Source organism: Molossus molossus, unplaced genomic scaffold, assembly GCF_014108415.1.
Source record: "Molossus molossus isolate mMolMol1 unplaced genomic scaffold, mMolMol1.p scaffold_m16_p_5, whole genome shotgun sequence".
In the NCBI taxonomy this organism is placed as follows: domain Eukaryota; kingdom Metazoa; phylum Chordata; class Mammalia; order Chiroptera; family Molossidae; genus Molossus; species Molossus molossus.
In genome coordinates, this window is record NW_023425388.1 from 59,704,640 (window position 1) to 59,721,368 (window position 16,729).

The window sequence follows — 16,729 nt, forward strand, 5'->3', positions numbered from 1 at the left end:
GTATGTTAGATTAATTCAAAAGAATATTAGTGAAATCAGATTTATTAGTAAAAAATTCGGAATAGGAATTAATGTTAAGTTCTTCTACAATGAAACCTTCAAAATATTGCCAACCTGAAGTTTTCAGCACAAGGTGTTTTATTTCAAGTCCCATGGGGGCAATTATCTATAAGATTAACCTGGGTTCAGGTTGGCACTGTTCCAGGTGGGTGAGTAAACATTTTCTTGATAACCCAATGAAGAGTTTGAGGCTTAGATTGTTGCATGTTGTAAACAATATGAAATTTAAAATAAAATTATATCTACAGCATTATAAAGTTACAAAATAAAAGGATCACTAATCAATTCTTTTTCTAATTTCTGTGACTAACATCTTTCATATCTGAAGCCTACAAGAGCAAATGGCAATATTCTTTGTTTTTGTAAGACACTTTCTCAGAAGGCCATAAAATAAAACCAGATACTATAGATGCACATTATTACATGTATGGTTGGAAAGAAATCTGCCTTCTCTCAATCTTTATCCAGTATATTAAAGGATTATAATAATTTTGATCATTAAAAAAAAAAAAGACCATAATAGCTATGGAAACTGTAAACCAAATCTAATACAAAATGAGCCAATACAACACATCTCCTCTTAAAATCCTCTTCTTTGTAGTTACCTAATTGTCCCTGTTATTTTAATTTTGTACCATGTAGTGGTTTTCAAGAAACTGAACCAGAACAAAGCAACCCCTTTGTCCTTTTGTTAAACACACTTAATGTATATACAACTTTTAAAATAGCTGCACAATTTTACATCTCACTGTTATAGAGAAGTGCAGTCCAAGCAGACCATGCTTCTCAATATATTAAAAATATTAAATAAAACCCAACCAGTTTCATACTTTTCTAATAGTCAAGCTGGCTGGGGGAAAAAAAAGGGTCTGAAGAAAAACAGGCAGTTGTAAAACAGGATCAGTCTTTCTTCAAAAACACACTACTTAAAAATCTTGCTATTTCCTTATCTTATCCCTTTTACAGCATCTCTAAGATCTCACCTTAAAAGTTGGAAATAATACACTGACAGCTTAGAGACAAAATCTGTTGCAACATGCTTATGTCAACTGCCCACTCAACCAACTGCAACCCTGAGGATTTTTCTGGCCCAGTAGAAAGAGGAAACACTAAGATAATCTTTGCTGTAGAGATGCTTCTCCAGTTAACAATTTCATGTGTTTTTCAGGATGTTTCTTGGACATGCATGTATGACACTGTCACTTCATGATTCTACTTTCCACAAGCAGATATCTCCTCTACTCTTTCATTCCAAAAAAGCCACTGTCATCCATCCAAAGGTTTTCCAAGGTAAACCAAAGTCACTTCTGTGTTGCCATACACAGCAGAAACTGCTGGATATAAGCAGGCCTTTGGAAGTCCTCTAAAGGCAACCCCCAGGAATTCATATCCACGTTCAAAAGCTAAAGTCTTATCTTCCATGTCCAAGATGACTCGAATTCTTTCCCCTATCTGCAAACAGATATCAAAAGGTTAGAGGAAAACCCACCAAAGGCATAGCTAGAAGAAACATGACATAAATGAACAGGTTAAAAATATTAATTAAGAATATATACTCTAAAAGTTATCTAGAAAAACCAGAAGAGAAGGTTTCTGGTAAGAGAGAAACATCTAGAACAGCGGTTCTCAACCTGTGGGTCGCAACGCCTTTGGGGGTTGAACGACCCTTTCACAGGGGTTGCCTAAGACCATCGGAAAACACATATTTACAATGGCAATTCATAACAGTAGCAAAATTACAGTTATGAAGTAGCAACAAAAATGATTTTATAGTTGGGGGTTATCACAACATGAGGAACTATATAAAAGGGTCGTGGCATAAGGAAGGTTGAAAACCACTGATTTAGAAGAAAGAACATATATAAATTTCATTATGCCCTGGCAGGTTTGGCTCAGCGGTTAGAGCCTCGGCCCGCAGACCAATGAGTCGTGGGTTCGATTCTGGTTAAGGGCACGAACCTCAGTTGCAGTTGGGTCCCAGTCCTGGTCAGGGTTGTGTAGGAGGCAACCAATTGATGTTTCTCTCTCATGTTGATGTTTCTCTCTCTCTCCCTCCCTCTCCCTCCTTCCCACTCTATCTGAAGATAAATAGAAAAATATCCTCAGGTAAGAAATAAAAAATAATAATAAATAAATTTCATCATAACTGCTTGATTTGATAGTTTTTCAACTTAAGACTTAAATGGTATCTACATTTATTTATTTATTTAATCCTCATCCGAGGACATTTTTCCATTTTTTATTCAGACAGAGGGGGAGGGAGAGAGAGGAAGAGAGAGAGAGAGATAAACATCGATGTGAAAGGGACACATCGAGTGGCTGCCACCCGCACGACCCAACCAGGGCCGGGGACAAACTGCAACCGAAGTACATGCCCTTAGCAGGAACCGAACCTGGGTCTCTCTGGATCGCAGGCTGACGCTCTAACTGCTGAGCCACACCAGCCAGGGTGGTATCTACATTTAATACTGAAAATTTAAATGTTCCCTCAAACAGTCCTCAGATCTTATTTATTTATTGTTTCAAGGCTTTTCTTAAGAAGAGTATCACTAAAAATCTGTAACTTGGTATCATATTTTACCAAAAAAAGGCTATCTAAACAACCTTTTCAAACAACTATAGCATACACACACAATGAAATATTATTTATCCATAAAAAGAAATGCTCTTTTGATATGTGCTACATGGATGCACCTCGAAAACATTATGCTAAGTGAAATAAGCCAGAAACAAAAAGACAAATATTATATAATTCTAGTTGTATCAGGCATCTAGAATGTTCATATTCATAGTCAGAAAATAGAACAGAGGTTACCAGAGGCTGGAAGGTGGGAGGTACAAAATGGGGAGTTATTATTTTTAAAAATCTTTATTGGTTTGAGAGAGAGAAAAAGGGAGAGGGAGACAGGGATAGAAACATCGATGAGAAAGAACATCAGTTGGCTACCTCCTGCATGCCCCCCACTGGGGATTTGGCCCACAACCTGGGCATGTGCCCTGACTGGGAATCGAACCAGTGACCTCTTGTAGCATGGGTCGATGCTCAACCACTGGGGCACACCTGCCGGGCCAGAATAGGCTTTTTTTTTAAATCCTCACCTGAGGACATTTGAGCGGAGGGAGCGAGGGAAGAAGAGACAGAAACATCACTGTGAGAGAGATACATCAAGTGGTTGCCACCCACACGGGGCAGGGACAAACAGCAAACGAGGTACATGCCCTTAGTGGGAAGTGAACCCAGGCCTCTCTGGTCTGCAGGCTGATACTCTAACTGCTGAGCCAAACTAACCAGGGCCAGAATAGGCTTTTTAACAGTCATTTTGTGGGGCACTGCTCCGAAACATCTGTTCATTACAAAAACAGCAGTAATGACTGTTAAACTAAACTGGAAGCACAATATATTGTTATTTTCCCATTTGGAAAAGCAAAGAAATGAGGATGTTTTTATCTTTATAATTTGCATCTATTAAAGGTTGTTGCATCTATATACTTGGAGGCAGAAAGCTCGAACATTTGTAGTTGGAGGCGAAAAGTCCTAACATTTGCAGCCCTGGCCAGTGTGCTCCGTGGTTAGAGTGTCGGCCTGTGGACCAGAGAGTCATAGGTTCAATTCCTGGTCAAGGGCATGTACCTGGGTTGCAGGTTCAATCCTTGGCCCCAGTTGGGGCACTTGCAGGCGGCAACCAATAGATGTGTCTCTCTCACATTGACGTCTCTCCTCTCTCCCCCTCCCTCCCTTCCACTCTCTCCAAGATCAATGTAAAAAATATTATCAGGTGATCCGGAGACATAGATAGCAGAATGGCTCAGACTGACAAACCGCAAAAGAGGAAGGCGGGGGAGATGGATGAGATAAACCAAAGAACTTATACGCATGTATGTGTAACCAATACAATAATGCTGGGGGTGGAGGGCAGGATCGGGAGGAGGGTATCTGGGGGGGAAAAGGGAGAAACATCTGTAACAAAAATAAATAAATAAAAATTTTAAAAAAATAATAAAGAGGGAGGGGGGAAAATCTCAGGTGAGGATTAACAAAGAAAAAAAAAAAGTGCCCTGGCCAGTTTGGCTCAGCGGTTGAAGCACTGGCCCGTGGTCCAGAGAGACCCGGGTTTGATTCCCGCTAAGGGCACTTACCTCAGTTGCAGTTTGTCCTCAGTTGCAGTTTGTCCCCAGCCCTGGGGTTGTGTGGGAGGCAGCCACTCAATGTGTCCCTTTCACGTTGGTGTTTCTCTCTCTCTCTCTCTCTCTCTCTCTCTCTCTCTCTCTCTCTCCCCCTCTCCCTCCCTCCCTCCCTCCCTATCTGAACAAAAATGGAAAAATGTCCTCTGGTGAGGATAAAAAAAAGTAAGTATTAACATTTGCAATCAAAAATAGCAATTTAGTCTGGCCGGTGTGGCTCAGTGGTTGAGTGTCAACCCATGTACCAAAAGGTTGCCGGTTCGATTCCTGGTCAGGACACATGGCCAGGTTATGGGCCCGATTCTCAAAAGGGGCATGCAGGAGGCGGCCAGTCGATGTTCTTTCTCATCGATGTTTCTATCTCTCTCTCCCTCTCACTTCTTCTCTCTGTAAAAATATCAATAAAAGAAAAAATAAAAAGCAATTTAATACTTCCCGATTATGATAACTCTTGTTGTTGTTATGTTCCTTCACTGTATTTCCTATAAACTACCAACATCTGCTTTTTCCCTTCTTTTGCCCAACACACAGATTAGCCCACACTCCATTTTACAGACCTAAGAACATCCTAATTATCATCACCACTATCTACCACCAACAACACAGAAATGAAAAGTTAATATATTGTTGGGTATTCATTTTGTGCTTTATTTACATTATCTCTTGATTTTCACATCAATCCTAGATGTTATCCCTATTTTACAGAAGATGAAACTAAAAACACAGTATTACTCCTGGTGATACTTCACCTGTGACTGAGCATACAGTATGCACACAGCAAAGGGAGCGGAAAGCAGAAGTCTAACTTCAGGTGTCAGAGGGCAAAATTTGGAGCTGATAGAATACCTGGAAACTGAGAGTGGAAGCTCTAGAAGTAAAGGAACCACAAAGAGGATGAGCCCCACAATCTGAGAATAAATTCTGCTCAATTCTTATGTGACCACTATTATTACACAGACACCCAGGAAACCTCTAAGGAACCAGGCTGAAAAATAGCAGCTAGAAACCAAAAAAAATTTTTTAATTGAATTTTTTTTTTTTTTAGAGAGAGAGGAAGGGAGAGATAGAAACATCGATGTGAGAAACATCGATCAACTGCCTCCTGCACACTCCCTACTGGAGATCAAGACCGCAACCCGGACATGCACACCAACTGGGAATTGAACTGGAAACTCTCAGTCCATGGGACAACACTCAATCCACTGAGCCACACTGGCCGGGCATAGAAAACAAAAAAACAAACAAACAAAAAACAACAACAACAAAAAATGAACAAAGACATTAGCTGCTGCACATCACGGGGAGACAGAGTTTACAGTCTGAGCCAAGACAAGTTAACTGCCTGCTAGAACAAGAAAACCTACTCTCTTCAGAAAAAAACAAAGCAATTTCTAAAAAAACAAAACATTCCAGACACTACCGCATATAACCTACATGTCCAGTTTTCAATTTAAGAATTATTGGATATTAAAAGAAACAGGAAAGTGTAACTCATACTCAGGATGAGAAAAGCTGTCAACAGAAGAAACTGACTTCAAGTAGGCCTTGATGTTGGACTGGCAGACAGAAACTTCAAAGCATGCCCTGAACGGTTTGGTTCAGCAGTTAGAGTGTTGGCCCGTGGTCCAGAGAGACCCAAGTTCGGTGTCTGCTAAGGGTGCATATCTCGGTTGCAGTTTGTCCCCGGCCCTGGTTGGTCGTGTGGGTGGCAGCCACATGATGTGTCCCTTTCACGTCGATGTTTCTCTCTCTCTCTCTTCCTCTCTCCCTCTCCCACTCTATCTGAACAAAAAATGGAAAAATGTCCTCGGGAGAGAATTAAAAAAAAAAAGAAACTTCAAAGCAGTTACTACAAATATGTGCAAAGAATTAAAGAGAAATCTAGTATTAATAAACACACAAGTAGAGAAATCTGAATAAAGAAACTGTAAAAAAAAAAAAAAAGAACCAAGTGAAAATTCTAAAACTAAAGAGCACAATAACTAAAATTCACTAGCTTGGCTTAATAACAGCTGAAATGGCAAAAAGAAAGAATCTGTGAACTTAAAGACAGAGCAACAAAAATTATCCAATCCAAAAAAATAAAAAATATTTTTAAAAAAAGAACATAGCTTTAGAGGCACAGAGACAAGGATAATATCAGGCAGTACAACAATTATACTTAATGTAAATGGATTAAACATTCAAATCAAAAGGTAGAGATTGTGAGATCAGGTTTGATATAAAGCTAGACCCAATTATATGCTGTCTAATACAAAGACAAATTGAAAGTAAAAGGATGGGGGGGAGGGTATTTTGCATAAGAAAGCAAGCATTAGTAAATGTAAGAAAGTTGGAGTGGCTATGTTAATATCAGACAAAATAGACTTAAATACAAGAAATATTACTAGAGTCAAGGAAGGTCATTTCATATTAATAAAAGTTAATCAGACTGGGGAGATATAATCTCTAAAACATATGAAGCAAAAACAGAACTGAAAAAAGAAATAGATAAATTAGAAAGTATAGTGGAAATTTCAACACTCCTCTCAATAAATAATAGAGCAGGTAGAAAGAAAAATCAGTAAGAATATAGAAGACTTAAACACTATCAACCAAATTGACCTAAATGTTACTTATGGAATATCCATCCAACAATAGAATATATGTTCTTTTTCAAGCACACATGGTACACTCATCAAGATAAACCATATACTGGGACTAAAACGAGTCTCAATAAATTTTTAAAAATTGAAATCATACAGAGTATGTTCTCTAAAGAACAAAGACTGAAGGACTTTCACTACAAAACCACCACAAGGCTAGCCATAGGACTTGTCAGTGATTATTAAGACCGGATACCCTTTCTATAGGGGTATTTGCTAAGTCTGAAAGGACAGTGAAGAAAGAATTCTATGAAAGAAAATCCTTCCAGGCTTTTCTACCTCAGCACATTAAATATATTTTTTAGTTCTTCCACTTTGGTATGCCTGATTTGAGGTCATTACTGAGGCTAGAGCTTTCTTTTTTTTTTCGGTATGTGCCCCTACTGGGAACCGAACCCAGGACTCTCTGGTCCACAGGCCAATGCTCCAACTGCTGAGCCAAATCGTCCAGGGCTGAGGCTAGAGCTTTCAAACCACTTTTTTTTTTCCCTGAAATGTGCAATTTATAATCCCTTAAAATTTCTAATTTCTTATCAGATTACTATGTTTTAGACCTATGGTAATCATATAGCTTTTACAAATAAAAACTGTAATTTTGACCCTAAAATAATATAAGTATGGTATAAGGCTAAGATGAAAAGAATTCTAAAATGCAGAAGTTTGCCTGAACTTGTCTGTCTTTATAGAAATCACTGACACCTCCAGAGGTTTTGAATCCACAGATTACAAAGTAGCAGAGAGTTATGTGTGTGCATGCACACAGGTGCATTCCTGGGGGTAAGATGTCTAGAAGAAGTAGATTTGGATGTGTCATCATAAAGGAAAGATGACAATCTAGAGCACAAATTGGCAAACTATGGCCCCTGAGCCAAATCTAGCCTGCAGCCTATTTTTTTATTGGAATACAGCTATGCTCATTCATGTACATATTATCTATGGCTGTTTTTGTTATATAACAACAGAGTTGAATAGTTATAACAGAGACCATATGGACCACAAAGCCTAAAATATTTACTATCTGGCCCTGAACAGAAAATGTTTGCCAACCCCTGATTCAGAGCCAAGATGAAATGCTCAAGGTTGAATATGTATTAGGAAACAAATATTGAAATACTAAAAACATCATCAGAGTAGCAAAGAAAGGCCAGTTACACTATTTAATTAAAAATTACCAAAAAGATATACAAAGCTATTATATAAAATTTTGTAAATTTAAAACAAATTAAGGCATGATTTGACAAAGGCCCACATTTAAGAAAATACCTAGTTTCTCACCTGATATTTTGGTGCATTATTGCATTGTGGAAAACTGCCATTGACTTCTCCATTATGTAGTAGATTATTGTCCACCAAATTCCAGCCCCAGCTCTGGTCATCACTGCCCAGCAGTGCCACATAACCTTGGCACTGCATTGGGGCCCGTTTTGTGGCAATTCCAATCACTGCCACAGTGCCCAGAGGGCCCTCCCACCACACTTCCCATGCATGGCGACCCTCACTGAAACCAATCTTGGTCCTTGCACCATCAGTGCTCTGAGCAATGGGGTTTCGATGTAAAGTAAAGCCGTTCTTCTTAATGTAGACATTCCTGGAGCAGTCATTAGTGCTGAAGGCATGTTGGAAAGCACGCACCTGAAAAGATGAAAAACATACCAAAGAAACAGAAGTTTGATTTTTTTTTAAATATTAAAAAGTACCCAGACCTGGCTGGTGTGGCTCACTTGGTCAAAGTATCATTCCATACACTGAAAGGCTTCGGGCAGGGCACATACCTAGGTTTCGAGTTCAATCCCTGGTCAGGGTGCATACAGGAGGCAACTGATCAATGTTTTTCTCTCTCTCCCCATCCCTTCCTCTGTCTCTAATATCAATGCACACCCTCGAGTGTTTCATGTTTAATCCTTGAGTGAGGATTACAAAAAATAAAAAATAACAAGTACCCATACCTTAAGATATATGTTTTTAAACAACAGAATTACATATTTTTAAGTAATATAATAAACATTTCCAAAAAATGGCTAAATTTTCAGGATGGCACCTTAACATAACATTTAAAATAACTGCCAACTGTTGTTCATTTCTGACCAAAATTCTAAACTGAAGTATTTTTCCAAAAAGACTTCTTAAAATATCAAAAGATCTATACAAGAATCCATATATTTTAGAGATGATACTGAAATATTTATGAATGACATAGTGATATCTGGGAATTGCTTTGAAATATCCAGAACTGGAGTAGGAGAGTGGGTAGGGTAAACATGAAACTAGATTGCTTACGTTTTAATCATTGATAAAGCTTGGTGATAGGTATAGGGAGATTCATTAAACTTTACTCTACAGTCAATATTTTGATATCAAAAAGTTAAGAGGTGAAAAGTTTTCATGCTGGCAATCCTGTCAACAAAAAGACTATTTTAAGTAAAATAAAGAGCTTAGTCATAGCAGCTCTAAAGTTTAAGAAAAATTTTAATAACCACAAACAATCTTAGATCTTCAGCCTCCTTGCGAGGTATTACTCATAGACTGAAACAGCACCACTCTCATTTTACCAAATCAAATAATCCGCTAGATAGCATCTAAATTCAACCACTAGAATTTATAAAGAGATAACCATTAAGAACAGCTACCACTGATAGGAAAGGTTAGTTGACTTGCAGTAATTATCAGGTTTTTTAAGTAAATTGCTACTCTGTACAAATACTAACAATTATTCATGGTTTAATAATTTAAAGCATTTGTCTTGTATTTTGTTGTTGTTGTTAATCCTCACCCTAGTATATTTTTCCATTGATTTTCAGATAGAATGGAAGGGAGGAGGGAGAGAAAGAAAGAGAGAAACATCGATATGAGAGACACACATCAACTGGTTGCCTCCTGCATGACCCAGACTGGGGCAGTGAACTTGCAACCCAAGTACATGCCCTTGAACGAGAATCGAACCCGAGACCCTTCAGTCCAAGAGTTAATGCTATAATGGCTGAGCCAAACCGGTCAGGGTTTGTTTTCTTTTCTTTCTTTCTTTAAATTTCTTACTTTATTCACACTACCCAAAAGCAGCTAAAGGGTGGGACTTACTGCTTTAGTTAACCTGAGAAATCAACTCCAGAATCAGTATTTCGGTATTAGGAAGGACTTTAAAGGTCACCTAGTCCTCATCAGGGACAAGGACACAGAACTAAAAGTCAATAGCTAATTAGATGCCCTGGCCAGTGTAATTCAGCTGGTTGATTGGATCGCAGGCTTAATTCCCTGCTGGGGTACATACCCAGGTTGTGGGTTCAATCCCCAGTTGAGGTGCATTCTGGAGGTAACTGATAGATGTTTCTCTCTCACATTGATGTTTCTCTCCTTCTCTCTAAAATCAGTGGGGGCATATCCTTGGGTGAGGATTTTTAAAAAATTAAATATAAAAATTAATTAATTAAATGAAAGTAAATAGCTAATTAGAGAAAGAACTCCAAAGAGAAGTCAGGTATCCAAGCCTCTCATCCACTGTTCATTCACTATTAGCCAGTACTTCACAGTATTACTGTTGTACTCCAAAGCAGAGAGATTTAATAAAAAGCAAACAAGCAAACTTGCTTTTTTCAGATAGCCCATGTTTGCACTGAGGCTGTAAAACTGAAGAATTTCTATTTTTTTTCCTATATGTTCCTATTTACAATACACTTTTGAGCACCTGAAAGATCAGAACAGGATGATTAATGGTGTAAAACATGCTCAAAATATTGAGTATTGCCCAAATAACTCACGAGATTACTATCAAGACAATTAACTCCTCATTATAAAACATTTAATTAATACTCATCTATACCTATCCCTAATTCTTATAAATACCAATGGCTTTTTTTTTATCCTCACCCGAGGACATTTTTCCATTTTTTGTTCAGATAGAGTGATAAGGAGAAAGAAGAGAGAGAAACATTGACATGAAAGGGACACATCGGGTGGCTGCCACCTGCACGACCAACCAGGGCCGGTGAAAAACTGCAATGGAGGCACATGCCCTTAGCGGGAACCGAACCCGGGTCTCTCTGGACCACAGGCCGACGCTCTAACTGCTGAGCCAAAATGGCCAGGGCAATACCAATGGCTTTTTATCTATCCTTGTTCACTTCATCACACTGACACTGTTGACAACCTCTTCCTGAAAATTCTATGACATTTTCCTATTACCCTGGACTGATCCTTCACTGTAATATTTTTGGTGACCACCCTACCCCTCCCAAACTCTCCAGCCTATGTCCTTAACCCTCTACCTTAATTCTTTCTAGAACTTGTCTTTCTAAAATAACATCTTTTTTACATCTCATCCCAGTTCAATAACCTTTGATAGTTTTATATTGACGACCACATCAACTATAAATTCTTCTCTCTGGCTTTCAAAGCCCTCCAGATCTGGTCCCTCCTATTTCCCTTTGTGTTAATTCTCCTTGTGTGTATAGTATTATACCTGCTTTCCTCCTCCCACATATTCCCTAAGACCACCTCTAATCGTACCACCTTGATGAAGCTATTCTTTTTTGTTGTTGTTGTTAATCCTCAGTGGAGGATATTTTTTCCACTTTTTTTTTTTTTTTTTAGAGAGAGAGTGGAAGGGAGGGAGGGAGGTTGGGGGAAAGAGAACGAGAAACATCTATGTGAGAGAGACATATCCATTGGTTGCCTCCCACACTCGCCCCAACCGGGGCCAGGGGACCAAACCTGCAACCCAGGTACATGCCCTTGACAAGGAATAGAACTTGAGAACCTTCTGTGCAAGGTCTGACATTCTAATCACTGAGCCACACTGGCCAGGGCGATCACAAAGGTTTTTTGTTTTATTTTGGTATGTGCCCCTAGCAAGTACTGAACCCGGGACTCTCTGGTCCGCAGGCCGATGCTCCAACCACTGAGCCAAATGGCCAGAGCACAAAGCTATTCTTAACTGGGATCACCCAATCTCCCTAACTTTACTCTCTAGAACTGCTACCCACCATAGTCTATATTGTACAACACAATTCTGAACACATCCCAACCACTTGATTTTAGTAAAAAATATCTTGCAAGTTTAAAATCTAACCTAAATTGATCAAACAACTTCTATAGGAAATAGCTAGGACAGAAAAGCATGTAAGTAACACCATGGGAATGAAATCCACAAAATTCAGACCAAGGGAAACTACAGGGTAAATTATTTGATTATCTATTAGGAACAACTGATGCTATTAGGTGACATGGAAAATATCAACTTTGAAAAAGACAAATCCTAAGTAGATGGACAACTCCAAATACTTTCCAGTTTTATGCTACCCCACCCTTCTCTCAGTTACCTAGGTAGGCTCCCTGGAAATCCTGATTCTTCCTTCTTCCACATCTCACTACTCAGCCAGTCAGGTAGCTGTCCATCTATGTGCATTTGTTCTCTGCAATCTCTCTCCCAACCACCCCTTTCTCTCCTTTACACACTTGTTCATACATTTGTTCTATACATTTGTATTTGTCTTAAGTACCCTCTGGAATAGTCACTAACCAGAGGCCAAGTTTTTCTAAAGCACAGCTCTTCTTTTGTCACTCCTCTGTTAAACATCTGTGGTTTCCAACTACAGAACAAAGCCCAAACAAACTATAGACTAAAGGCGGTATCTGAAGGACCTCCATGATATATCTAGTTTCAGCTTACCTTTACAATCATGTTTCCTACTACTTTAATTCAATCAAATTAAACTATCTTATATTTAACTCTCTCTTCTAAGCTCTAAACTATAACAGTTGCCTATGTGAACCTCTTGGATATCTCAAAAACACTGTCAATTCTATTCTACCCAGACTGAACTCATTGTTAGTCTTGTAAATCTAGCCCAGGTGATCCCTATATTATGTAGGCCAGATACCTAGGAGTCATCTTTAGCACCTCCCTCTTCCTTAACCCTAATTCACATCTACTGCCAAGTTCTATAGATTTTATTTCCTAAATCTCTCATCTGCTGCACTACCTACATCCTCATTAATCTACCTATATTTCTAAGGTTCCCCTACAACCTATGCTCCATACTGAAGTTAGAAATAACCTCTTAAAAAAATGTAAACTAATCATATTTCCAATGCCCATTTGGCTCAGTGGTTAGACTCTACCTTCCTAATGCCGCAACCCTTTAATACAGTTCCTCATGTTGTATTGTGGGCGTATATGCAAGTGTGTGGACCCACCTGGAGACAGATAGAGGAGCCGTGTCTCGGTTCCTAGGACCATCGGAGATATATGTTTTCCAATGGTCTTAGGTGACCCCTGTGAAAGGGCGTTCAACCCCCAAAGGGGTTGTGACCCACAGGTTGAGAACAACTGGGTTAGAGCCTCCACCCAAGAACCAAAGGGTTGTGGGTTCGATTCCCAGTCAAGGGCAGGTACCTGGGTTGCAGGTTCGATCCCCACCGAGGAGAGGATTAATAAAAAACACAACAAAAAATGGCTTTCCTATAGTTTGGTCCCAGTTCACCTCTTCCATCTTATCTCAAACCTGTCTTACTTTTGCTCCCTATGCTCTAGCCACACTGATGTATTTTCTGTCCCTCATACTCAGCAGGTTACCTCCTAGAAGGCTCTTCTCTCACCCCTTGGCCTACTTATCCTTCAGGTCTCAGTTTATCATTATTTCTTTAGAGAAGGCCTTCCCTGACTTTCCTACCTAGGTCAAATTCTCCATTACGGACACTCAGAGCACCTGTATCTCTTCTTATCACAGATGCAATTTTACAACTGTGTGATTATTTAATTACTATCCATTTTCCCCTACTAGATTGTAAAGCAAGGCATCCATAGAGTTTCTGTCTCTTTTTATTCACCATTCCATCTATAAAACTGAGCAGTGCCTGGCACTCATATTTTTTAAAATAAAAATATAGAATAAGTTGTACAAGGCCTTTGCTTTCCCCTTGTCCTGCTGTTGTTCAGAGTATTTCCTCTTAGTAAAACATTCAAATCCTTCCCATCTTTAAAATTCAGCTCAAATCTCAACTTCAAATCTTCTCCAGTCCTCCACTCAATTTGTAAATCTCTCCTTTCACTGAACTTCTAGTATGCTTTTTAAAAAAATATCTCTAACATAAGCAATTTCTACTATTTGTTAGTTATTTCTATACATTTTTTTCTCCTCTATTAGACTGAGGGCTTCCTTTCTAGACTATCTGACTTTTGAATTAATTTTTAAAAAATATTTTTTATTTATTGATTTTCAGAAAGAAAAAGGGAGAGAGAGAGAGAACACTGATTGGCTGTCCCTGCCTGCCTCCCCACTGGGGATCAGGCCCACAACCTGGGCATGTGCTCTGACAGGGAACTAAACCAGCGACCTCTTGGTGCATGGGTTGACGCTCAACCATTACACCACACCAGCCAGGCTTGATTTAATTTTTTATCCACAAGATATTTAAGAAATGTCCTCCAACATCTGAATGAACATGTTAGCACAAGTCTACAATACTTAGAGTGTACGTAGTAGGAAAACATGCCAGATATTAAAAACGTAAGAAACCTAAATTATCTAGGGAGGGATACAAAAGAAATAGGTAACACAGGTTGCCTCCAAGACGGGAAACTGGGTGGCATGGGGACAAAGGCAAAAGAAAGACATTTTGTCCCTGGCCAGTGTGGCTCCGGTGGTTGGAGCACTGACCGGTATACCAAAAGGTGGCAGGTTCGATTCCCAGTCAGGGCACATACTCAGGTTGCAGGAGGCAATTGATCAATGTTTCTCTCTCACATGCATATTTCTCTCTTTCTCCCTTCCTTTCTCTAAAATCAATAATTAATAATGGAAGACACTCTGCTTCTTTTCAATGTTGACTCACATGAACACAATATCTATTACATATTATATGAATCTTGAGTCATATGGACCATATCTATGGGCCAGTGGCACAGACTAATGTTATAATTTATCATAAGTAAAAATAGTAAACTTTATAGAAAAGTAAAACTTATGAAGCCTACACATTGATCAGGTAAAGTAGAACAAAAATTGCAATCTTCCACACTCTACTATATAAATTACAACTAGTATCCACTGTACATTTATACCATATACAAATGTAGTCATCGTAAATTAATGTTATTTCACTTAGTAGGAAAACAACCTGACAGATCATATTTAACAGCAATATTCCTTCCTTATCTTATTAAACTAAAACCTGCTTTATTATAGAAGAATAAATTTTACACAGGAAAAAAAGTTTACTTCTTATTCTGACACCCATTGGCAGTCTAGCATTAAACAATGTTTTCCCTTTTTAGTTATTAATGCTTTTTTTAATGTTTACCACATTTTAAGTCAGACTGTATCTTCTCTCATATTTGCTCCTAGTAAAAGCCATACTGAATAGCTGTGACCCACCCAACTGAAATGAAGCTCCAGGCCTTTTGATTATATTGCCTCTTAGCACTACTATACCTGTTACTTGAAATGTTATTTACAAATGAAGAAGGCAGGGATATGCGCAAGAAGCTAGGGAAAGAAAAAAAAAAGGGGGGGGGGGGCAACAAAACCGGAATTCTATGATCAATAGAACAGAGGAGACACGCCATCAAGGTGGAATTAGGAAAAGTTGGCAAGGAAGTAGCCAATAATAGTGGTACAAGGCAGTAGTATTATGATGGGTATCTTGAAAGTTAGCAGGATGTCTAGGACCACACTCACTCACAAGCCTGAAACATAGTGGAAAGAATTAAAGGGAACCTCGGTGAAATTAAAGGAAAAAATGATTATAAATCAGCGCTTGGAAAAGATTAGGTATGTGTGGGGGTGAAAGCCGATGTTAAGGCAGCAGGAAAATCTAATAAAACCTACTTGGAGAGCACAGAGAAAAATAAGATGAGAGTATCGAAGGTACAACAATAGGGGTGGTCTGTCTTTAAAAGGAAAGACTTGTGGAAAGTAGAATGAGTGATGGAAACGAAACCATCTGATCCTTTAAAAGTGTACCACGGGAGGTGGGGTGGGTTAAGAAGCAGAACTTCAATCCAAAGAGAGGTTCATGGAGAGGGGAGGGGAGGTAAGGTACTGACTGGTGCACTGGCAAGGCGGGATGGTGAAGCGAGGCGTCTGGCTCAGAAGCTTAGATGAGAAGCAGAGAGCGGTGCGCAGGAGCGGGGCTGGGGGTAGCGGCGTGGCCCTGGGCTCCCTCACCTTGGCCTTGTAGCTGGGCAGGTTGCAGAGGATGTCCGTGCGCAGAGCCTCTTCTGCCAGGCTTCGGGCGCACAGGCTCCGCCACACCTCGCTGTTCTCATCGCCGTGCAGGCAGCGGTACCAGTGCTTGCACACCAGGGCGCAGCTCCGCAGCTCGGACAGCTCCAGGTAGGAGAACACCAACTCCAGCACCCGGCTGGGCAGCCGGCCCCCGGCCCCCGCGGACCCAGAGCCCGAGCCGGCGCCCGCGCCACCGCCGCCACTACAGCCAGCGCCGCCCGAGGCTGCCCCAGCCCCAGGGGCCGGCGCCGCCATCGCCTCACCAGCCGGCCCTAGGGCCGCCGCCACCGCCGTCGCTTCCCCCCGTCTCTGCTGGGGAGGCCAAGCCTCGCCTAGTAACCGGAGCAGAGCTCACCGCCCCTTTCACAGCCAACCGTCCGGCCCCTCCGCCACTCCCGCCCCTGCCCGGGGGCGTCTGCCGCGCGCCCCGCCTCACTGAGGGCAAACGCACCCGCCGCACAGGCGTCCCCCGCCCCTCCCCCGCGGTTCAGCGCGGGCGCCGGAACCGCCCGAGTCGCACGGCCTCCCCGAATCGCGCCGGTGGCTACGCCATGCAGGTTAAGGGCACGAAGCAAGGGCGCACGCCCCGCTCGCTCGCGGTTCCTCTCGGCCCCGGATGTG

The 16,729-nt window shown here is 40.5% G+C and overlaps 1 protein-coding gene across 1 annotated transcript; it reads right to left on the minus strand.

The window, feature by feature from the left end:
* Positions 1-598: 598 nt before the first annotated feature.
* FBXO45 (F-box protein 45) lies at positions 599-16,363 on the minus strand. The gene is made up of 3 exons (XM_036243142.1): positions 16,049-16,363; positions 8,163-8,519; positions 599-1,512 (listed from the first exon to the last, which is right to left on the minus strand). The coding sequence occupies exons 1-3, from the start codon at positions 16,361-16,363 to the stop codon at positions 1,327-1,329; spliced, it is 858 nt and encodes a 285-aa protein (XP_036099035.1). The 3' UTR covers positions 599-1,326.
* Between the last annotated feature and the right edge of the window lie 366 nt (positions 16,364-16,729).